The sequence below is a fragment of the Mustela putorius genome, unplaced genomic scaffold (genome assembly GCF_011764305.1).
Source record: "Mustela putorius furo isolate JIRA1106 unplaced genomic scaffold, ASM1176430v1.1 tig00003875_pilon_pilon_pilon, whole genome shotgun sequence".
Taxonomy (NCBI): domain Eukaryota; kingdom Metazoa; phylum Chordata; class Mammalia; order Carnivora; family Mustelidae; genus Mustela; species Mustela putorius.
In genome coordinates, this window is record NW_025422026.1 from 11,578,554 (window position 1) to 11,602,748 (window position 24,195).

At 40.8% G+C, this 24,195-nt stretch overlaps 1 protein-coding gene across 14 annotated transcripts in view; it reads left to right on the forward strand.

The window, feature by feature from the left end:
* The window catches only part of CHD2 (chromodomain helicase DNA binding protein 2), a 137,436-nt gene that overhangs the window by 85,207 nt on the left and 28,034 nt on the right, over positions 1 to 24,195 (forward strand). For all 14 annotated transcript variants that reach the window (XM_045067161.1, XM_045067156.1, XM_045067162.1 and 11 more), the window contains 8 exons: positions 916 to 1,012; positions 1,468 to 1,560; positions 4,929 to 5,099; positions 6,011 to 6,186; positions 10,694 to 10,735; positions 12,012 to 12,151; positions 23,397 to 23,535; positions 23,732 to 23,882. In XM_045067161.1, coding sequence (XP_044923096.1) covers positions 916 to 1,012; positions 1,468 to 1,560; positions 4,929 to 5,099; positions 6,011 to 6,186; positions 10,694 to 10,735; positions 12,012 to 12,151; positions 23,397 to 23,535; positions 23,732 to 23,882 — 1,009 coding nt within the window. The remainder of the gene's footprint in view (positions 1 to 915; positions 1,013 to 1,467; positions 1,561 to 4,928; positions 5,100 to 6,010; positions 6,187 to 10,693; positions 10,736 to 12,011; positions 12,152 to 23,396; positions 23,536 to 23,731; positions 23,883 to 24,195) is intronic.

Here is a 24,195-nt window from a genome sequence, read left to right on the forward strand (position 1 = left end):
TCTAATAGGATTCTCTATAATTGACGTTATCTATTAGTTACCTAGAAGAGGCCAGGCCAAGACCACAAGAGGATGTCATTTTCATTTTATCGTGCTTTCCCTGTTTTTTCTTTTTTGCTTCTCAACCCTGTGCTCTCAGCTCTCCTTCCTCCTTGGCCTTCTCTCTTGCCTTTCTTTTGGCTCCGCATGTGACATTCGACACAGCAGCAGTGGCGGGTGTGTGTCCTTCCTTAGGCTTTCAGCCCAGTGCAGAGTTGCCTTGAAGGTATCAGTAGCAAGAATCTGCCAGATGGAGTTGGTGACTCTTTTCTTACTACTGGTAAAAATGTTTGTGTGGAGATTACTTTTCCAGTTGGAAACAGAAGGGTGTAGAAGGAAAATAGTCAGGTTTCAGTTGACTTTATTTAGAAGCACGGCTATTTCTCTGACCGAGTTCACATTTTGACCACACTGTTCAGTGTCTTCTGCGGCAGTCCTGAAGCTGTGTCACAGGTAGAAATCAAATGAGCCCTTCCCTAAATCCATTCAAAAGCAACCTAAATGGTAAAAGCTTCAGACCAGAGTTGAGAAGGTTGAAAATTCTTGGTAAATGATAACTTCCTGAGTCAAAAGACAAAGAGCAAAGAACTCTCCGCTTTCATGTTGCTAATTAAGTTTCTTGCTTGATTGTGTAATAGATGAGCCATCAGGAAAACAATTCATTTTCTAGTCTTCCACTAGGTTAGGTTTACCATCACAGACTCATCATGGGGATTAAAAAAAAATGAAATCTTTGAGAGATCATTTTTCTTGGGGCAGAATTTATGTTTTCACCAGTGATTTCACCGGTTTATGAGGGGTGGCTATTTTATAGTGGAACTTGATGGTGGTTATTTGACATTCCTGAGAGATTACAACTACCTTTTTTTTCTATAGCTCAAATCCTTTTAATAAAGAAGAGCTGACAGCTATTTTGAAATTTGGAGCAGAGGATCTCTTCAAAGAACTGGAAGGGGAGGAGTCAGAGCCTCAGGTAATTAAGAACGAGGAAAAAACTTTTTTTTCTTTAAAGGTTTTAATTATTTGACAGAGAGAAATCACAAGTAGGCAGAGAGGCAGGCAGAGAAAGAGGAAGCAGGCTCCCCGCTGAGTAGGGAGCCCGATGCAGGACTCATTCCTAGGACCCTGAGATCATGACCTGAGCTGAAGGCAGAGGCTTAACCCACTGAGCCACCTAGGCGCCCAGAAAAAACTTCTTTGACAAGTATTTGTGAGAGTCTCAGTGTCTCTGGAAGCAGATGCTGAGTCTGTGTTAGAGGCTTTCGTAAAGAACAGTAATTACTTGAAGGATATAGTTTTTTTAACCCAAGTACTGTTTTAGGTGGATGGGATCCCGGGAAAGAAATTTGGTTCATTTGCATCGAGTGTTTTCAGTCCATACTGATGACTGTTGCCTCTTCACCGTATTGTATTGTTGGTGTCCCTTAGGAAATGGACATAGATGAAATTTTGCGCTTGGCTGAAACCAGAGAGAACGAAGTGTCAACAAGTGCAACAGATGAGCTTCTGTCACAGTTTAAGGTATGGAACTCACTGTGGGAGGGGGTCCTCAGCACCGATTCGTTAGCTAGCAACCACTGATGTCTGCGAGTACTTCCTGCACGCAAGGCGCTCTGCTTTTCCTTTACCTGACTCGGCTCCTTTCTTTCTCGTCCTGAGTTCCAGGGGTGTTATGAGCGTAGACGTAATCTTCTACGTGGAGGTAATCGCTGACGTGCTCTGTCCTGCCCAGAGTCAGGGGATAGAGGAAAAGTTAGCGAAGAGGGAAGAATGTGCCTCCATGGGACAGGTGGAGACCCAGATGGTTCAGAGCTCTGGGAAGCGTGGACAGTGTTGTGGAAGAGACAGTGATAGAATCAGCTGACAAAGAGGGGTCAGAGGCAGAAAGCAGAAGGTGGCAGTAAGCACTTGCTGACTTGGTGTTTTGTGTGTGTGTGTGTGCTGTTTTAAAGGCTATTATGGGTAGTATCTGATATAACAAAATTAAATGAGATCAGGACTAAGTGCAGAAGATGGGGACCAGATGAAGAGGAGGTGGCAGCATTGAGTGTGGTGGAGGTAATTTAAAAGCTCATAAAAAGTACAGTGAAGGTGATGTATGAGGATAGAAGAGTCAAGCAAGGAAAGGGTTTTGAAAGATGTTATAATGTCTCCAGGTTGAGGAGAGAGCTTGAGAATAGGGGGAGATTGGAAGTTTTAAGGCAAGGAGGAAAATTTGATAGTACATTGCCTTAGAAGAGACTGGAAGGGATGTAATAAAGACAGGTGGCGCAGTTGGCCTTCAAATGAAAAAGGGAAGTACACTTTAGGGAATAGGAGGGGAGAGAGTTGTGGGATTCCTTCCTTCGTGACCATAATTCCTAGTAAGCAAGTAAAGTAGAAATGATTTGGGACAGCCAGGGGTTGTGCCGGGTAGGAGGAACATGATAGGGAGTGAGCTGTATTTGGAAGGTAAGACTTCATGTTGGAGCTGCTCAGCAGGGTCCTATGACTTTCTCCAGCAAGTACATGAGGTCAGAGGGTCTGATCATTTCATGGTCCCAGCGTGGTCCCAAGATGGGTTTGAGAGACTAAGGAGAGTCAAACTGGCAAGGATTTCCCGATCTCAGGTGAGAATATGGTTGAAAGAATTGGCATGAGTTCGTTCTGTATGGGTTAGAGAAGCAGGAGAGACCTGAAGGTTCCAGTAATGGTTAAGTTCAGTAGATTCTGTAGGATTGAGGGAGACATGAGTGAGGTGTTGGAAGGAAGCAGTACGAGGTCCAAGGTTGGCCACAGGTAGAAGTCGTCTCAGAGGAAGAACACAGAAGGAACTGTTGAATAGACCAGAGAACTCTAGGATCAGAGTCAGTGTGTTTGAGGTTTAAGGTGAATTACTACCTTTTCAAACAGACTCCACTTCCAGGACTGTTGCTCCCTTTTATTTTTTATTTTAAGATTTTATTTTTGTATTTGAGAGAGAGAGAATGAGCGGGGGAGGGACAAAAGGAGAAACAGACTTCCTGCTGCAGGGAGCTGAATTCTGGGCTCTGTCGTCCCAGGAGCCTGGGATCCTGCCTGACCTGAGCTGAAGGCAGACATTTAACTGACTTAGCCACCCAGGTGTCCCTATTGCTCCCTTTTAAAGAGAAGTAATCTTCATGATAATGTTTTAGTCAGAATATTATATGATGACTTAGGTATAAAAATGTCTGCATATTGCAGGTTAATCGAAAGTGGTCAGCTGTTGACTTTTGCCTTGCTGAAGCTCTTTTGGCTGTTAATTTTAGCACCTGGTCAAGTGATTTAGTTCACAGTAGGAGTCTTCCTATCTAGGGGCTCTTTTATTTCTGGAGTGCTTCAGCTGAGTTGACTTTGTTTTTTCCACTAATCCTTTCTTTTTTTCCTTTTTCTCTTTTTTTAACTCTAACATACTGGAAACATAGCAAAATTTTTTTTGAGATAACTTAAGATTATAGTTTTATTAAGTAAACATAACTAATAGTCGTATTCCTTGCTGTGTGTATCAAGCCCTGTTACAACCGTAGGATGAATTGGGCATTATTTTATTCCTTTAGAGATAAGGAACCTGAGGCACAGACAGGTCAAGTAGATTTCCTAAGGTCACACATGTGGAATTGTGATCACATCCTGGCAGGTGGTCTGGCCTGTAGTGTGTGGCCCATTCTGCATGGGTAACCATTCTGCATCCTCTTCAGAAAAGTTCATTTCTCAACTGCGTGAACCACTAATGTATATATTTACATCATTTATGTCATTTTCATTTGGCTGTTTTAAAGGTCAGATCTAAAGTAATTATAAATACTAGTTAATTTAAGAGATTGTTCAAATGATTCATTTTCATAAAACAAAAAAATGTTTTCAATCTAAGAAATTACACCTGTTGTCTTTGTCTTAGAATTTAAAAAAAATCTGATTGTGAAGATCATAGTATCTGTGATGGAAATTAGAGTTAATTGTGGTCCAAAGTCATAAACTTATGACTTCACTGTCAGTTCCAAATGACTTTGAGGAATGGAAAATCCAAAAGCTCTTTGTACTTGATTGTACCCTTAAAGACTGTGTGGGAAGGAATAAAAAAGATGTGGAGCCCATGCCCAGGGCCTGCCCCCTACTGCTCATAAGCCGGTGGAGCTGGTAAATGTATCTGCGTGTAGCTGCAGGCTGAGTCTTTGAAATATATACACTTAGGTGCTTTTCTTTCTGGGATATACATATCTTTTCAGTACAGACTGATGCCAGGTAATAGGTATTTGGTATGTTGTAAATAGAGTATTCTTCTAGGTTTGTTTGAATTTTTTGCATTTTAAATTCTTATTTTGATTTCTAATAGTAGAGTACACTTCTGAGTGTATGAAATCATTACATACTTTTAGTTTCTGTACTTTTTTTTTTTTTTTTTAGTTTCTGTACTTCTGATAAAAATGAGTAAGATAGGTAGTTGGCTACTGATTGCTAGGGCTTTTAGTTATGCATTGTTCCAAATGAGTGCTATTTAATAGCAATTTATAATTTAGAACTGTAACTTCATGATGGATTGGTATTAAGTATTCAGCATTTGATAATCTAATAAGTAAACCTAAATTTTCCAGTTAGTATATTTACTAGAAAATATGTATGATTTAACTTATAAGACCATTTTATCCTTATATCTGTTTCTCTAATTTTTAGTAATTTCTGATGAACTTGGGGTTTGGCAAGATATTTGGGGGGGAGGATAAGGGAGAGATTAGCAGAAAATTGATTATCTGATTGTATAACATCATAGGAATTCTGGTACTACCTATAGAGTCTTAGATTAAAAATTCTGGGTGAGTTGGTGTTTTTAGCAGATGGTGTTTGGGAAACAGGGAGATGTCAGAGTGAGTTAGTTGTCCATTTGTTTTCAGGTTGCCAACTTCGCAACAATGGAAGACGAAGAAGAGCTGGAAGAGCGTCCTCACAAGGACTGGGATGAGATCATTCCGGAGGAGCAGAGGAAAAAAGTAGAGGAGGAAGAGCGTCAGAAGGAGCTGGAAGAAATTTACATGCTTCCTCGAATTCGGAGTTCCACTAAAAAGGTGAGTGAGGGAGTTGGAAGATAAGAAAGGACCTCTTAGGTCGTAAAGGCTACAGTAGTGCTAATTACTCAAGGAAGAGGCTTCGCACTGTTACCTGGTCATGGGAGGCAGGTATTTTATAGCGAACCTAGCAGAGGAAGATAGAAAAATGTGGAGTGCCCGAGTACACCCGTGAGACATTTGAGCTTTGTAAATTGGCTCTTGGTGAGACAAATGGATGGGATCTGAATTTGGCAAGACATTTGCATTTTGCTGTGGAAATCAGAACCTGTTTGGCTCTGACAGTGCCTTTGACTTTCAGAGCCAGCCTCTTTTTGCCTTTAAGTATCTGTGGCACTTGTTATAAATACTTACTAAGAAATTATATAACCACACACAAAAAACATACATATACTTCACAGCTTACAAAGCACTGTTACAAGCATGATCTCATTTGATTTTTGCAGCAACATTGAAGTAGGTTAGACTAAGTTTTATCAGCCAGTTTGTTAGACCTAGCAGATCCTGTTCACTAATGGTCGCTGGTATTGATTGAGCAGTAATTGTGTGCCAGGCGTAGTTGTGCTGTTACACTGTTGACTCATTTAATCTTCATGAAAACGCAAGTAATAGGTAGTTATCCCCATTTTACAAATGGAAAACCAAGGCACAGAGGGGTAACTTACCTAAGGAAGTAAACAAACCTACAATTCAAATACTTTTATTCCATTTCACTTGTCATTACATTGCACTACGTCTGTGGAAGGTAACTGTCCCAAGCAGATGTTCCTTCTTTACAGGACACCTGCCTCCACATTGGACTTGTCCAGTATGATGAAAAGTTCTGAGTTCTAAAGAATTAAGATGGGCTGGTTTTAGTCCCTTGGACTCTTGCAGCTGGCCCATGCTACAATGTGACTTTGCCTTTTCAGGCTCAGACAAATGACAGTGACTCTGACACTGAGTCTAAGAGGCAGGCGCAGAGATCCTCTGCCTCTGAGAGCGAGACGGATGACTCTGATGATGACAAGAAGCCAAAGCGCAGAGGGCGCCCCCGAAGCGTGCGGAAGGACCTTGTCGAGGGATTTACTGACGCTGAGATCCGAAGGTTGGTGGAGGGTCTGCTTGCTCTCTCTGGAGTGTGCGAGGAGGTCATGCTGCGAGAGGTGGGCTGATGGCGTTGCTGACATTGAAGACAGGGTGGGCAGGGGCTGGTACCTGCAAGGAAGGCAGGGGATGGAGTCATGCCCCAAGTCTTCAGAAGACTCTGCCCTGCAGGGTTTTCCTCACGTGAGCTCGCTCTCGCATTGCACAGCTCTTGTTTTTTTTCCTGTTCTCTGGTTACTCTGAGCGATTTCACCAAAGTCCAGCCAAGGCAAAAGAGACAGTTGGAGGCAAACTTGGCCTGAGCCTTTACTTGTTTTTATTTAAGAATAGGAATACATACATGCAAACATACATAGAGACGCACACCTGTCTGTGTGTATTAAAGAAAGAGTGTGAATATAAAAAATTAAAATGGTACGGATAACGCTGCCCTCATACCCCTCGTCTCTGAAGTTCACTTCCTGTCAGTGTTAGTACTGATGCCAGTTTGGTGGTGGTTTGGTTTCTGAGCACCCAGAATACTGTTCTGCAGCCTTTTTCCCGCGTCTGATTGATTTTAGTATCTGATTGATGTAGTATCTTACTGTCTCTATGTACTGCACGTTGTTGGTATTTAATTCACACACAACACCCTCCGAAAAGATGTAAAATTGTTGCATAAGCCATTTTTCCAACCACTTTGCATGATATTTTTTATTTTAGGCTAAGAAAACAGTATGAAGGCAGCTTTCTGAGCCAATCCATATTGTAATTAAATGAGATAGTCTTCTAGGTCAATGTGTTTTAAACTATGAAGTCTTTATTTTCCTCTAAACGTTACCATTGTTTGTTTTTTCTTGCTTTGTTTAATTTATTAGTGTAAATATATACAAACATTGACAGATGAGGGTATTTACCCCCATACTTACCATGTTATCATCTTAACCATTCTGAATTTGTAGTCGGTCTTCTATGTAACATCCTCTTCCTTCTTACCCTCAGGATTATTTTCAAAAGGATATGTATTCTGCTGTAGGTGCACACAGTGTCCTACAGATGTTTGATTCTGGGTTGAGTCTTCCATTTCCTTACTCATCGTCTCCCTGGTAGTTCTAGCTGTTACTGAAAACGGGGTGTTGAAGTCTCTACCTGGTACTGTTTTGTCTATTTCTCCCTCTGCTTTGGCCAGTTTTTGCCTTCTGTATTTGGGGGCTCTCGTTAGGTGCATGCATTTTATAGCTGATATGTCTTCTATCTGATGGATTGGCCCTTTTGTCCTCATAAAATGTCCTTTTGTCTCCAGTAATAATTTTTGTCCTAAAGTTCATTTAAAAAATCTGGTATTAGTATAGCCACTTCAGGTCTCTTTTGGATATTGTATGCACATTATCTTTTTTATTTCATTATGCCTGTCTTTGAGTCTGGCTTGTGTCTATTGCAGACAGTATGTAGTTCTATCATTTTTAAAAATCTATTCTTTCAGTCTCTTCCTTTTGAAGACTTTATTTATTTATTTGACAGAGATCACAAGTAGGCAGAGAGGCAGGCAGAGAGAGAGAGAGGAAGCAGGCTCCCCGCTGAGCAGAGAGCCCGATGCGGGGCTCGATCCCAGGACCCTGAGATCATGACCCGAGCTGAAGGCAGAGGCTTAACCCACTGAGCTACCCAGGCATCCCTCAGTCTCTTCCTTTTGATCAGAGTCTTTAATCACATTTACATTTCATGTATTTATTGACAAAATAGAATTTATATCTGCATTTGGCTATTTTCTTTATGTCTTGTGTCTCTTTCCTTTATTCCCCCACTACTACCATCTTCTGTGTTATGTAGGTTAGTTTTTAATATACCATTTTAATTCCCTTGTTTTTCTTGGTGTTTCTCATTCTCCTATACAGTTTCTTTTACTATATTTTCAAAGTTATTTTCCTAGTGGTTGTCTTCGAGATGATAATTAGTACCTTAACTTAGAATTGTGTAGTTTGGATTATTATCACCTTAATTCTAATGGTATATTAAAATTTTACTCCAGTATAACTTCATTCCTCTCCCCACTCCTGTGTTGTTATTGTCACCGAAGTTATATCTTTACCCTTTATAAACCTGTCAACACAGGTTTTTTTTTTTTTTTAAGATTTTGTTTATTTATTTGACAGAGATCACAGGTAGGCAAGAGGCAGGCAGAGAGAGAGGAGGAAGCAGGCTCCCCGCTGAGCAGAGAGCCCAATGAGGGGCTTGATCCCAGGACCTTGGGATCATGACCTGAGCCGAAGGCAGAGGCTCAACCCACTGAGCCACCCAGGCGCCCCCTTTGTGTGGATTTTAGTTACCGTTTGGTGTCCTTTGATTTCTGCCTGAAGGATTCTTTAGTATTTCTTTTAGGGCAAGTCTGATAGCAGCAAATTCTTTATCTTTGTTTATTTGTGAATGTCTTAATTTCTTCTTTGTTTTAGAAGTCCAACTTTTGGACTTTCTCAGGGAGCATTTTCATTGATTGCTTTTTTTTCCCCTGTGCATGGGTCCTACTTTTTTGTTTTTGTGTTTTCTATAATTTTTGTTGAAAACTGGACATTGTAAGTAGTACAGTGTGGCAGGTGTGGAAATCAGATTTCCCCTGACAGCCAGTTTGTTGTGTTTGCTGTTTGCTTTTTATCGTTTAGTCACTTTCCCGGACTAGTTCTGCGAAGTCTGTATTCCTTGTCATATGGTTTCAAGTCTCTGCTCATCTAGCTTAGCCATTAGCTAATGGTTGGACAGAGATTTGCTTAAATGCCTCAAGCCGGTGTGTTTATCGGGGGCATGTTTTCAGTGGTCTGGCAGGCATGGTACGGCTCTGCCTCGTTATCAGTTCTTGCTTGCACAGAGCCTGGGACTGGTTGGAGGTGACAGGTGAACCACTTCAGGTCTTCCCTGTGCATGCACACGCCCTTGCTCTGATGCGTGGTTTTATAGGTTTTCAGGAACACGTCAGCTTTCCAAAGATCCCTGTGGGCATTCCCATCACTTTTTCCTTTTCAGTTTTTGGTCATCCTGTTCTTACCCCAAATTGGTTATGTTGCCTGAAGTAGCTATGGTCTTAAAGCTTTGCTTCTAATTGTTTTCACCAATGAACTCTGGACGGTCATTTTCACAGACAGGTCAGGGAATGCAGGCCTGAGAATGGAGCTTCTCAGGGTGGTGCCAGGTCAGAGCATGTTAGCATGTTCTCAGGGAAGAGAGCTTTGGGGTCGCTCCAGGCCTGTTCTCCCTCCTCCAGTGGCTGATAGGCTGCTGCTTTGGACAACTACTGTAGTTACAAAGATGATGGTCTTCCAGGCTGGCTTGGAGTGTGGAGAGAGGAGCATGGCAATAGAGCAAAGGTAAAATGCCAGAGAGCTTTCAGTTCGTTCTTAACTGAGTTCCGGCCGTTTGCTTGAGTAAACGCCAGAGTTCTAACAACGTCCATAGGGGGCAGTGTTTTGCCAGTGTTCTTTCTGCTTTCATGGAGGAGCAGAATTTCAGAAGTTCTTACTCCACCATTCCAGAAATGCTTCTCCCTCCTAGGATTACTTCAAAGCAATCCCCAAACATCATATTATTTTATACATGAAATATTTCAGTGTATATTAATAAGGAGAAGTGTAGACTTGAGGAATACGCTTCACGTTCACTTTCCTAGTCCTTCTGTCCATGCTCTTCCTTAGTATTGATTCCCAGCCGTGGGCCTGCTCATTCCCGTCCCCTTTTTTTTAGTTGCTGTGTTCTCTGTTTCCATTTATCCCCCCAAAGTACTTCACCTTACATTGTTGCCTAACCAGACGATTTCAGTGACGTGGACGAGTACAGTGATTGTTGCTTTTCAGTGAAAGTGTTAGTGATTGGTTCTAAGGAGGGAAACAGATGACACGGTTGACGTACAGTAGAGTTTAGGCTAGAGATCTGTGGAAGGATTGTTTGGATTTTTGTTTGGAGACAAGGTCGGGAAGAAGAAGTCAGCAGAGTTTCCAAAGTAGTTTTATCTAAGAAGTTTTAAATCACATGTTTATTTTACTTTGCCTTATTCCTGGAAGTATTTGAGGCAGTCTTAAAAATCTTACAGTTGTATTATGGACCAGAAAATAATAAATATTACTGTATGGAATATACAGTCCCTAGATAGAGCTCTTAACCATATTGGGGTCTTATCACAGAAGTTGGGGTTGAATCATTAATTACGTAAATGTAAACAAGTTTATTCCATAAACTTGTACCTTCTAAAAAAGAGTACTATTAGAGTTAGATCACCGTTATCTTTTACATCCCTTAACGGTTTCTTGATCAGTCATTGAGAATTAACGTTGATCTTTCATTTTACTGCATCTTTAGCACTCATTATTTTAAGCGGACCAGTTTCAAAGACATTCAGCATTCTTTTGTTGAGTGGCAGTTACATGGTTTGGGCTCAGTCTGTTTTCACACAGTGTGTGCGGCATGGTCCATTCGCCACAGGATATGTTGCACTAACAGAGCCAAAGCCTCTGTTTTTTAATGTGTTTTATTGATTGTGTTCTCAGGTTCATCAAGGCATATAAGAAGTTTGGTCTCCCTCTTGAACGGTAAGCTCCTTCGTCACCTGTTTTTCACGTTTATTATGTAGCAGGCTTTTTTTGGGGGGGTACTGTTTCCCACTTAATACTAATGCTGGGAATTTTTTTTTTTTCATCCTGGAAACATTCTTTTACAAATATTTATATCTTGTGTGATTGTACACGTCCTTTTGGGGAGGGATGCCAAAAATGACCATCTGTACAGAGATTTTGCTTGAGTGGACAGGAAGCAAGTACATGCAGAATACAGGGAAATGATTTCCAGAAGAGATGTTCAGATAATTCCATTTGGAAGAATGCACGTATTTAGTCCTTATTTAGTAATGTAAATTCGTGATTTTGTAGTCTTCTACTTCTTAGTAGGGTGTCATGGGGATTAAGTGTAATTAACATCTTGCCAGCAGGAATTTACTAGAGGGTTGGCTGTCATTACTATTTTACAGGCATTCAGGAAATGAACTCAGAAGTTGGATTTTAACAAAAGACTACCTCAACTAGTTCATTATTTTGCTTTGTCCAGAATCAGCAATATAGCCCATACATAATAGTATTGACTTGACGGAAATAGCAGATGCCTTTCTCTTCTTCCTGATAAACTCATGGAGTGGAAGGAAATTACAGCCTGTGTGTTTTGTGTTTGTCTTCTCCATTTGGAGAGAAAGCCGTGATGGGTAGCAGTAGTAGCAGTGGAGCCAAGAAGGTCAGGTGCACCTCTCCAGGGTTGTTGCTGGCCACCCAGGATAGAATGCTTATCTGAGGTAGGGACCATAAAAACCACCACGGTGTTGAAGAGTGCCTCTGGCCCCTTCTGGCAGACTGATTTTTGGACATTGATGTGTTCTCATGCTCCGTATGAGATCACTGAAACATACTGTACTTTGCTTCTAGGAATTTTGTAAAGAATGAAAGTAGGCTGGAGAGAGGAAAGTGAGCACAAGGCAGCAGAAGAGTGCAGACCGCCTTGGCACTTCTACTGCACTGTCAGGCAGTCCATCTAGTTAGCAGAGAAAGCTGACTCCTTCCCCTGTGTTCTTTGAAATTACTTTGTGGGCTATTCCAAATCACAGTTCCTGATGATGGAAAATGAGTGGGTTAGCCCTCAGAAACTGTTGGAGGCTTTCTTGCTGGAGCCTTGGAATGATCAATAAAGTTGAGAAGAATGTAATGTGGTTTTTTTTTTTTTTTTTTTGCAGGAGCAGGCTTATATGAGCCCAGGGGTATCTCCTGGGACATTAGAGAAGTGGGCACAGGGCCTTGATCTGTCGCTGTATTTGTCCTTCCTCAGGCTGGAGTGCATAGCACGAGATGCTGAGCTGGTAGATAAGTCTGTAGCAGATCTGAAACGCCTGGGGGAACTGATTCACAACAGCTGTGTGTCCGCCATGCAGGAGTATGAAGAGCAGCTGAAGGAAAACGCCAGCGAGGGTAAGTTCTCCCAGACCCAGCACTTGCGGACTGGGGATTGTGCTTCTATTGGGCTTTGTTTTTGAAGAACAGGCTTCTATCCCATGCATCCCAAATCCTTTGAGGTATGTATTCTGACCTGCCCTGATGTGAGCTCAGTGTTGTAAGATCCCAGAGATCTGTTCCCAAATGAAGTCGATTTGCAGAAGGTGGGGAATGGAGAGGAATGAGCGACGGAAGTGGTTTCTTCTGATGTTGCTACAGAAACCTTAGATTGGTTTGAATGATGTAAAGTCTTCAGTGGGCAGAGCCGAGTGGATGCATCTGTATTTTGGCTGCAGATGAGGACATTACAGATCACTAGCGTCACGAGTCGTCTTGGTTATACAAGTATGGATGGTGTTATGGCGGACTTAAAGGATTTAGAGAGTTAATTGTAATAAATAAAATATGGGGTGAATATTATAAACATTTTTGTTACAGTGAGATTTTCCTGGCACTAGCATTTGTTACAATTGGGCTGGACGAGTTATCCCCTCACAGCCTTCTCATTTGCAGGGGAGAAGAGCAGTGTCTGCCCCTGAGGGTCTGAGTGGTTCCTGGCTGATTCCATTCACCGGAAGCACTTAGCATGGTGTCTGGCTTGCAGTGTTCACTGACACCAGGGAAGAATTATTTGTGCTTTAGATCTTCTTTTTAAAGATAACTACTGAAGGAAGGAGAATTTCAAAGTGTCCTAAGTGTAGTCAGAATTTTCTTTAGATTTATTTTCCTCTTTTTTTTTAAAAAAGAAATTGACGTGGTTTGGACAGTGCTCCATGTACATGCTTTTATTTATTTATTTATTTAAAAAAGATTTTATTTATTTATTTGACAGACAGAGATCACAAGTGGACAGAGAGGCAGGCAGAGAGAGAGGGGAAAGCAGGCTCCCCGATGAGCAGAGAGCCCGATGTGGGGCTCGATCCCAGGACCCTGAGATCAGGATCCAATCCGGAGGCAGAGGCTTAACCCACTGAGCCACGCAGGTGCCCTGAGAATACATGGTTTTAGATAGCATTCAGAATACACCCAAGAGTCAACTTTAAGTTTACCATGTTTTCATTTTTCATTGTAATTGTTGTGAATAAATTTTACATTCACAAGGCTCCAAATTGAAAAACTGGTAACCCTATTTCTTGGATCTTTCTAAAATGAGAAAATTCATATTACAAAAAATGAATAGATCATGTTTTGTCGCTTGCAACACAAATACAGCAAGCACACTCTTCTGCACCTTGCATTTTCCATCTCATGGTATATTTTGGAGATAGTTCCTTCTAACAGGCTCCTCCCACCCACATCCCTCATTCTTTTTCTTTTTTCTATTTATTTACTTGACACAGAGAGAGAGATCACAAGCAGGCAGAGAGGCAGGCAGAGAGAGAGGGGGACGCAGACTCCCTGCTGGGCAGAGCCTGACGTGGGGCTCGACCCCAGGACCCTGAGATCATGACCCGAGCCGAAGGCAGTGGCTTAACCCACTGAGCCACCCAGGCGCCCCCCACATCCCTCTTTCTTGATGCACTTTCTTTTTCCGGATCTGGCTGATTGCATCCTCCTGCCATTGCATAACCTGTTGCCCCTACCTGTTACTTGTTGTGAACTGGTGTTTAGTGTACTCTGGATCTAGGATGGCATTTCTAATTCAGACAGAAGATTTTTTTTTTTAAAGATTTTTTATTTAATTTGAGAGAGGGAGAGAAAGCGAATGCGTGAGCTGGGGAAGTGGGAGAGGGAGAAGCAGACTCTCTGCTGAGCAGGGAGCCCAATGCGGGACTTGATCCCAGGAACCTGGGATCATTGAGATGAAGGAAGATTCTTTTTTTTTTTTATTAATTTTTTATTTTTTATAAACATATACTTTTATCCCCAGGGGTACAGGTCTGTGAATCACCAGGTTTACACACTTCACAGCACTCACCAAAGCACATACCCTCCCCAATGTCCATAATCCCACTCCCTTCTCCCAAACCCCCTCCCCCCAGCAACCCTCAGTTTGTTTTGTGAGATTAAGAGTCACTTATGGTTTGTCTCCCTCCCAATCCCATCTTGTTTCATTTATTCTCCTACCCACTTAAGCCCCCATGTTGCATCACCACTTCCTCATATCAGGGAGATCATATGATAGTTGTCTTTCTCTGCTTGACTTATTTCGCTAAGCATAATATGCTCTAGTTCCATCCATGTTGTCGCAAATGGCAAGATTTCATTTCTTTTGATGGCTGCATAGTATTCCATTGTGTATATATACCACATCTTCTTGATCCATTCATCTGTTGATGGACATCTAGGTTCTTTCCATAGTTTGGCTATTGTGGACATTGCTGCTATAAACATTCGGGTGCATGTGCCCCTTTGGATCACTACGTTTGTATCTTTAGGGTAAATACCCAATAGTGCAATTGCTGGGTCATAGGGCAGTTCTATTTTCAACATTTTGAGGAGCCTCCATGCTGTTTTCCAGAGTGGTTGCACCAGCTTGCATTCCCACCAACAGTGTAGGAGGGTTCCCCTTCTCCGCATCCTCGCCAGCATCTGTCATTTCCTGACTTGTTGATTTTAGCCATTCTGACTGGTGTGAGGTGATATCTCATTTTGGTTTTGATTTGTATTTCCCTGATGCGGAGTGATATGGAGCACTTTTTCATGTGTCTGTTGGCCATCTGGATGTCTTCTTTGCAGAAATGTCTGTTCATGTCCTCTGCCCATTTCTTGATTGGATTATTTGTTCTTTGGGTGTTAAGTTTGCTAAGTTCTTTATAGATTCTGGACACTAGTCCTTTATCTGATATGTCGTTTGCAAATATCTTCTCCCATTCTGTCTTTTGATTTTGTTAACTGTTTCCTTTGCTGTGCAAAAGCTTCTGATCTTGACGACATCCCAATAGTTCATTTTTGCCCTTGCTTCCCTTGCCTTTGGCGTTGTTCCTAGGAAGATGTTGCTGCGGCTGAGGTCGAAGAGGTTGCTGCCTGTGTTCTCCTCAAGGATTTTGATGGATTCCTTTCGCACATTGAGGTCCTTCATCCATTTTGAGTCTATTTTTGTGTGTGGTGTAAGGAAATGGTCCAATTTCATTTTTCTGCATGTGGCTGTCCAATTTTCCCAGCACCATTTATTGAAGAGGCTGTCTTTTTTCCATTGGACATTCTTTCCTGCTTTGTCGAAGATTAGTTGGCTGTAGAGTTGAGGGTCTATTTCTGGGCTCTCTATTCTGTTCCATTGATCTATGTGTCTGTTTTTGTGCCAGTACCATGCTGTCTTGATGATGACAGCTTTGTAATAGAGCCTGAAGTCTGGAATTGTGATGCCACCAACGTTGGCTTTCTTTTTCAATATCCCTTTGGCTATCCGAGGTCTTTTCTGGTTCCATATAAATTTTAGAATTATTTGTTCCATTTCTTTGAAAAAGATGGATGGTACTTTGATAGGAATTGCATTAAATGTGTAGATTGCTTTAGGTAGCATAGACATTTTCACAATATTTATTCTTCCAATCCAGGAGCATGGAACATTTTTCCATTTCTTTGTGTCTTCCTCAATTTCTTTCATGAGTACTTTATAGTTTTCTGTGCCTCTTTGGTTAGGTTTATTGCTAGGTATCTTATGGTTTTGGGTGCAATTGTAAATGGGATTGACTCCTTAATTTCTCTTTCTTCTGTCTTGCTGTTGGTCTAGAGAAATGCAACTGATTTCTGTGCATTGATTTTATATCCTGACACTTTTTACTGAATTCCTGTATAAGTTCTAGCAGTTTTGGAGTGGAGTCTTTTGGGTTTTCCACATATAGTATCATATCATCTGCGAAGAGTGATAATTTGACTTCTTCTTTGCCGATTTGGATGCCTTTAATTTCCTTTTGTTGTCTGATTGCTGAGGCTAGGACCTCTAGTACTATGTTGAATAGCAGTGGTGATAATGGACATCCCTGCCGTGTTCCTGACCTTAGCGGAAAAGCTTTCAGTTTTTCTCCATTGAGAATGATATTTGCCGTGGGTTTTTCATAGATGGCTTTGATGATATTGAGGTATGTGCCCTCTGTCCCTACACTTTGAAGAGTTTTGATCAAGAAGGGATGCTTTTTCAGCATCTATTGAGAGTATCGTATGGTTCTTGTTCTTTCTTTTATTGATGTGTTGTATCACATTGACTGATTTGCGGATGTTGAACCAACCTTGCAGCCCTGGAATAAATCCCACTTGGTCGTGGTGAATAATCTTTTTAATGTACTGTTGAATCCTATTGGCTAGTATTTTGTTGAGTATTTTCGCATCTGTGTTCATCAAGGATATCGGTCTATAGCTCTCTTTTTTGATGGGATCCTTGTCTGGTTTTGGGATCAAGGTGATGCTGGCCTCATAAAATGAGTTTGGAAGTTTTCCTTCCATTTCTATTTTTTGGAACAGTTTCAGGAGAATAGGAATTAGTTCTTCTTTAAATGTTTGGTAGAATTCCCCCGGGAAGCCGTCTGGCCCTGGGCTTTTGTTTGGAGATTTTTAATGACTGTTTCAATCTCCTTACTGGTTATGGGTCTGTTCAGGCTTTCTATTTCTTCCTGGTTCAGCTGTGGTAGTTTATGTTTCTAGGAATGCATCCATTTCTTCCAGATTGTCAAATTTATTGGCGTAGAGTTGCTCATAGTATGTTCTTATAATAGTTTGTATTTCTTTGGTGTTAGTTGTGATCTCTCCTCTTTCGTTCATGATTTTAATTATTTGGGTCCTTTCTCTTTTCTTTTTGATAAGTCGGGCCAGGGGTTTATCAATTTTATTAATTCTTTCAAAGAACCAGCTCCTAGTTTCGTTGATTTGTTCTGTTGTTTTTTTGGTTTCTATTTCATTGATTTCTGCTCTGATTTTTATGATTTCTCTTCTCCTGCTGGGCTTAGGGTTTCTTTCTTGTTCTTTCTCCAGCTCCTTTAGGTGTAGGGTTAGGTTGTGTACCTGAGACCTTTCTTGTTTCTTGAGAAAGGCTTGTACCGCTATATATTTTCCTCTCACGACTGCCTTTGTTGTGTCCCACAGATTTTGAACCGTTGTATTTTCATTATCATTTGTTTCCATGATTTTTTTCAATTCTTCTTTAATTTCCCGGTTGACCCATTCATTCTTTAGAAGGATGCTGTTTAGTCTTCATGTATTTGGGTTCTTTCCAAACTTCCTTTTGTGGTTGAGTTCTAGCTTTAGAGCATTGTGGTCTGAAAATATGCAGGGAATGATCCCAATCTTTTGATACTGGTTGAGTCCTGATTTAGGACCGAGGATGTGATCTATTCTGGAGAATGTTCCATGTGCACTAGAGAAGAATGTGTATTCTGTTGCTTTGGGATGAAATGTTCTGAATATATCTGTGATGTCCATCTGGTCCAGTGTGTCGTTTAAGGCCTTTATTTCCTTGCTGATCTTTTGCTTGGAATATCTGTCCATTTCAGTGAGGGGAGTGTTAAAGTCCCCTACTATTATTGTATTATTGTTGATGTGTTTCTTTGATTTTGTTATTAATTGGTTTATATAGTTGGCTGCTCCCACATTGGGGGCATAGATATTTAAAATTGTTAAATCTTCTTGTTGGACAGACCCTTTGAGTATGATATAGTGTCCTTCCTCATCTCTCATTATAGTCTTTGGCTTAAAATCTAATTGATCTGATATAAGGATTGCCACTCCTGCTTTCTTCTGATGTCCATTAGCATGGTAAATTCTTTTCCACCCCCTCACTTTAAATCTGGAGGTGTCTTCGGGCTTAAAATGAGTTTCTTGGAGGCAACATATAGATGGGTTTTGTTTTTTTATCCATTCTGATACCCTGTGTCTTTTGACAGGGGCATTTAGCCCATTAACATTCAGGGTAACTATTGAGAGATATGAATTTAGTGCCATTGTATTGCCTGTAAGGTGACTGTTACTGTATATGGTCTCTGTTCCTTTCTGATCTACCACTTGTAGGCTCTCTCTTTGCTTAGAGGACCCCTTTCAAGATTTCCTGTAGAGCTGGTTTGGTGTTTGCAAATTCTTTCAGTTTTTGTTTGTCCTGGAAGCTTTTAATCTCTCCTTCTATTTTCAATGATAGCCTGGCTGGATATAGTATTCTTGGCTGCATGTTTTTCTCGTTTAGTGCTCTGAAAATATCATGCCAGCTCGTTCTGGCCTGCCAGGTCTCTGTGGGTAAGTCAGCTGCCAATCTAATATTTTTACCATTGTATGTTACAGACTTCTTTTCCCGGGCTGCTTTCAGGATTTTCTCTTTGTCACTGAGACTTGTAAATTTTACTATTAGGTGACGGGGTGTGGGCCTATTCTTTTGATTTTGAGGGGCGTTCTCTGAACCTCCTGAATTTTGATGCTCGTTCCCTTTGCCATATTGGGGAAATTCTCCCCAATAATTCTCTCTAGTATACCTTCTGCTCCCCTCTCTCTTTCTTCTTCTTCTGGAATCCCAATTATTCTAATGTTGTTTCGTCTTATGCTGTTACTTATCTCTCGAATTCTCCCCTCGTGGTCCAGTAGCTGTTTGTCCCTCTTTTGCTCAGCTTCTTTATTCTCTGTCATTTGGTCTTTTATATCACTAATTCTTTCTTCTGCCTCATTTATCCTAGCAGTGAGAGCCTCCATTTTTGATTGCACCTCATTAATAGCTTTTTGATTTCAACTTGGTTAGATTTTAGTTCTTTTATTTCTCCAGAAAGGGCTTTTATATCTCTCGAGAGGGTTTCTCTAATATCTTCCATGCCTTTTTCGAGCCCGTCTAGAACCTTGAGAATTGTCATTCTGAACTCTAGATCTGACATATTACCAATGTTTGTATTGATTAGGTCCCTAGCCTTCAGTATTGCCTCATGTTCTTTTTTTTGTGTTGAATTTTTCCGTCTTGTCATCTTGTCCAGATAAGAGTATATGAAGGAGCAAATAAAATACTAAAAGGGTGGCAACAACCCCAGGAAAATATGCTTTAACCAAATTAGAAGAGATCCCAAATCATGAGGGGGGAGAAAGGGGATAAAAAGAGGTTTAAAAAGGAAGAAAGACAAAAAAAAAAAGAAAAAAGAAAAAAAAAGAAAAGAAAAGAATTTAAAAAAAGAAAGCAAATAAGAAAAATATAAAAAAGAAAAAATATATATATTAGATAAACTAGTTAAGAAAGAAAAAGGTAAAAGTTAAAAGAAATTTTACCAGAAGGCGAGAAAAAAAACAAAAAATGAAAAAGAAAAAAATTAAATTAACTGCAAGACTAAAAAAAATCACAGGGAAAAAGCCATGAGTTCCGGGCTTTGCTTTCTCCTCCTCTGGAATTCTGCTGCTCTCCTTGGTATTGAAACCACACTCCTTGGTAGGTGAACTTGGTCTTGGCTGGATTTCTTGTTGATCTTCTGGGGGAGGGGCCTGTTGTAGTGATTCTCAAGTGTCTTTGCCCCTGGCGGAATTGCACCGCCCTTATCAGGGGCCGGGGTGAGTAATCCGTTCAGGTTTGATTTCAGGAGCTTTTGTTCCCTGAGTGCTTTCCGTAGAGTTCCGGAGGTCGGGGAATACAAATGGCGGCCTCCTGGTCTCTGGCCAGCGAGAGCCCGGGGCCGCACTCCTCAGTGCACCCTTAGAGAACAGCGCCCAGTTACTCCCGTCTGCCTGACCTCCTGCCGCGCTCCGAGCTCCGAGCCTGCGACCGGTTCAGGGTAACACCGAGCTGCGAGCTTACTGTCGGCTCTGTCTCTGTAGCCGGCTTTCCCGTTCCAATACCCGCAAGCTCTGCGACACTCAGACACCCCCGATCCTTCTGTGACCCTGCGGGACCAGAGGCCACGCTGACCCCGCGTGGGCTTCGCCCTGGTTTAGCCTCTGGAGCGATGGCCCTCAGCGGAACAGACTTTTAAAAGTCCTGATTTTGTGCGCCGTTGCTCTGCCGCTTGCCGGGAGCCGGCCCCTCCCCCCGGGGTCTATCTTCCCGTCGCTTTGGATTCACTTCTCTGCCGGTCCTACCTTTCAGAAAGTGGTTGTTTTTCTGTTTCCAGAATTGCTGTTCTTCTTCTCTTCGATCTGCTGATGGATTTTCAGGTGTTTGCAATCTTTAGATAAGCTATCTAGCTGATCTCCGGCTAGCTGAAGTAGTCTCAGCCTGCTACTTCTCCGCCATCTTGACTCCTCCCTCCGAGATGAAGGAAGATTCTTAACTGATTGAACCACTTGGGCCCCCCTCTCAGATGGAAGATTGTTGATAGCTCTTTTAAGTGGAAAATTTTTGTTCCTAAAAATGCTTACATAATTATGTATTTGTCCTATCCTACATTAGACATGTTTCTAAATATTAGTGCCAATCTAAACTTCTCAGGGTTTGAATTTTTTTTTTGCCTCTTCTTTTTGGGGGGGGGATCTTTAGCAATACATCCTACTAGCTCTGTGCGGTTAAAATACCATGTTTTAACGTTATTAGAAGACTTTTCTTTGTGTATTTAGGCCACTAACTTAATAGATAATGCATCCTCTTTAATTTTCAGTTATTTTTAAGTTTTTAGGGATTGCTTTCTCATTTTGACTCAACTCTGAAGCATTTCACATTTGACTTAACTCTGAAACATTTTAAGACTCTCTTGGGCCAGCATGGCCCCCTGCCCCTCCCCGGCCCGAGTCCTGCTTTCACCATTTTTATTAATTTTGGCTTTATCTTCCCACTGTGTCTTTGTGAGAATTTCGGTGCGTGTGTCCCTCTTCTACAGAAGATAGCATACCGCCTATTGTGTTCTTCACCTGCATACTTCACTTGTGGAGAGGACTGCCTATCGTGTAAACATCCTCTTTCTTTCCTTTTATAATTTCAGTGTTCCACCACTTGGGTAGATGTTAATTCAGACTTTCTTGTTCCTGAGTAATGAATATTTGGGTTTTTTTTAGTCTTTGGCTATTAAAAAGACAGCTGTAGTAAACTCGGAGTCTAATGGGTATGCTGTTTGTATCTCTACGAGCATGTTTTCTGGATAGGTTTCTGGAGGTGGCACTGCTGGGTCCTGGGGAAGCATGACTTGGTTGGATTTTACCAAATTTTCCAGCAGTCTGATACCATAATTTATATTGCCACCAGCAATGGATACTGGTACTTGTTTATAAGCCTCACAAATAGAGGGTATTGTCAGATGGTTGGGTTTTGCCAAACTGATTGGTGAGAATTGGTGGTGAGAAATGGTGTCTTGTTTTTAATGAGGTGGGTTGTGTTTTCTAAGAGCCATTTGTGAACCACTCGTTTTCTCTTCTGTCCATTTTCTTAATTTTTAGGATTTCTTTTTCTAATTAAGGTTGCTGGTTTTCTCCTATACTTTGTGATTTGTCTTTCTACTTAGCTTAGGGCATTTTAAGAAAAACAAATTTTTTATACAATTAAATGTATCAGTCTTTTCCCTGATTGTGTTGTTTAGATTTTGAGTCTGTTAACATTGCCTCTACTCCCAGTATCAACAGGAATTCACTGTTAATTTTTCTCCTCTTGTGCTTGTGTGATTTCATTTACTTCTATATCTCTGATCCACTTGGAGTTCTTCCTGGTGTATTGAGTTTTACTTATTTTTCTTTATGGTGATTATATGTTTCAGTGCCATTAAAAATGGTTAGTCTTGGATGGCTCAGTGGGTTAAAGCCTCTGTCTTTGGCTCCCATTGTGGTCTCAGGGTCCTGGGATCGAGCCCCACATAAGGCTCTCTGCTCAGCAGGGAGCCTGCTCCCCCCCCCCCTGCCTGCCTCTCTGCCTACCTGTGATCTTTCTCTGTCAAATAAATAAAATATTAAAAAAAAAATGGTTATTCTTTTCCCCACTGCCTCATTTTTTTTTTTTAAAGACATGCATAATCCATGGTGGATAGACTGTATGTTAAGGGACATCAGTTATATAACCTTTTGCTTTAGTGTTGTGGTAAATAATTTCATATGCATGCCAGCTTGCACTGTGCTCTCCCACCAGGCATTGCATGAGGGGGTCTGTTTTCCTTTTGGTCTCATCAGTGTAATGTTTTCAAATTTTTGAGTTTTTCAGCATGATAGGTTAGAAATGCTATGTGTATATACTTAGTTTGCATTTCCCTGATCACGAGGGAGGTCAAGTATTTTTCAAATGTTTAGGAATCATTTATTTTTCCTTCTCTGAATTATCTCTTTACCTTTGCCTATATTTCTGTTGCAGTCCTTTTATTTTACAGATGAGGAAACTGAGACACAGAGAGGTCAATAACTAGGAGTTAGAGAGAAGGGAGCAAAGGGTAGTTGGTGTAGATTTGGAAATAAATCTCAGATTTCTGATTTTTGGAGAAGTGCCTTTCCCATTTTCACACATTCTGTTCCAACTGTCTTCAGAATACATTGGGAATAGCATTTGCAACTGAATTCTAGAGGAGTACAGAAGAATATCTAAATATTTATAATTTCAGCTTCGTTTTATCAACTTGAATGTTAAAAAAAATATTTTCTCAGGCTGTGAGCCATCTTTCCTCTTACAAACAGGTGTCATTATCTTGTGCCATCATCTTGCCAACATCTGGCTAGAGTTGACTGGGTTTTATTTTTAATTCGAGGATTATTTTAATTAGTCATTAGGGCTAAAGAAATATTTGCATGACACCTTTTGTTCATCATTTCAAATGGTATTAACTTTATCTCCTATTTTTTAATAGAGAAAATCATCTTGAAAATACTTGAGTTTCTTGAACTCTGCTAATAGGATAGTTAGAAAACAAAAGAAAAAACAAAAGTATTACTACTAATCCTTCAGAATCTCCTTTACTTTCAATTTTGGAACCAAAGTTAAAATAGGAAGATTGAAATAGAATTATAAATACCCATGGATTAAAAAAAATCCTGAATCTTCAAAAGCTGAATTGTTTAGTGATTATTATTACTATTATTTTTAAAGATTTTATTTATTTATTAGAGAGAACACAAGCATGGGGAGCAGCAGAGGGAGAGGGAGAAGCAGGATGAGCAGGGAGCCCGATGCAGGACTTAATCCCAGGACCCTGGGATCATGATCTCAGCCAAAGGCAGAGACTTAATCATCTGAGCCACCCAGGCGCCCTTGTTAGAGATTATTTTATGAAAGTTAATTGAGAAACTTTTTGACTTTAGGTTACATCTTTGAACTAACAAAATAAGTCAGAGATCTATATCGAGTGAGTAAGCATTTCAGTGTTTGCTGATAATGTTTTCTGTGGAACTCAGCACATTCTCACTTAATGGATGTGAAATTGGTATCCTTTAGGGAAAGGACCAGGGAAAAAGAGAGGCCCAACAATCAAAATATCGGGGGTCCAGGTTAATGTGAAATCCATTATACAACATGAGGAAGAGTTTGAGATGCTGCACAAATCGATCCCTGTGGACCCCGAAGAAAAAAAAAAGTGAGTCTATTCTGGGCACACGCGTGATTGGTTGTGCTGTAAGAAAGAGCTGAAGTTGTAGTTGTGTGTTGTTACGTAGTGTTCTCATTGTCTTTTGTGTAACACATTAGGAGAGTTTGTCCATGATCATTTGTGTTCATTTCCAAGTTCGAAAGGCCCCTCCTCTCATGTCCTCCTGGTTTTGAAATTCCTTTAGATACTGCTTAACCTGTCGAGTGAAAGCTGCACATTTTGATGTGGAGTGGGGGGTGGAGGATGATTCGCGACTCCTGCTGGGAATTTATGAACATGGCTATGGAAACTGGGAGCTAATTAAGACGGACCCAGAGCTTAAGTTAACTGACAAAGTAAGTAAATGTGTGATGCTGGAGATTTCCAGAGGATTTGTTATATACAATATTTTTATATGGATAACTTATTTTTTATTTTCTGGGGGTTGGGGGATCAGATTGGAAATTAGTACAGTAATACATTCCTGGGATTTCTTTGTTTTGGGGAATATTACCTTCTTTAGTGGACTGTGGTACTGTTAGATGAAGATAATAGCCAGGTGACATTTTGGGGAAATCACAGGAGAAATCTTAAAATTTTAATTCTATATGTCCAATCTCATTACAACAAATACCAGGGTAAGATCATTGATTGAAAATACAAGGAGTC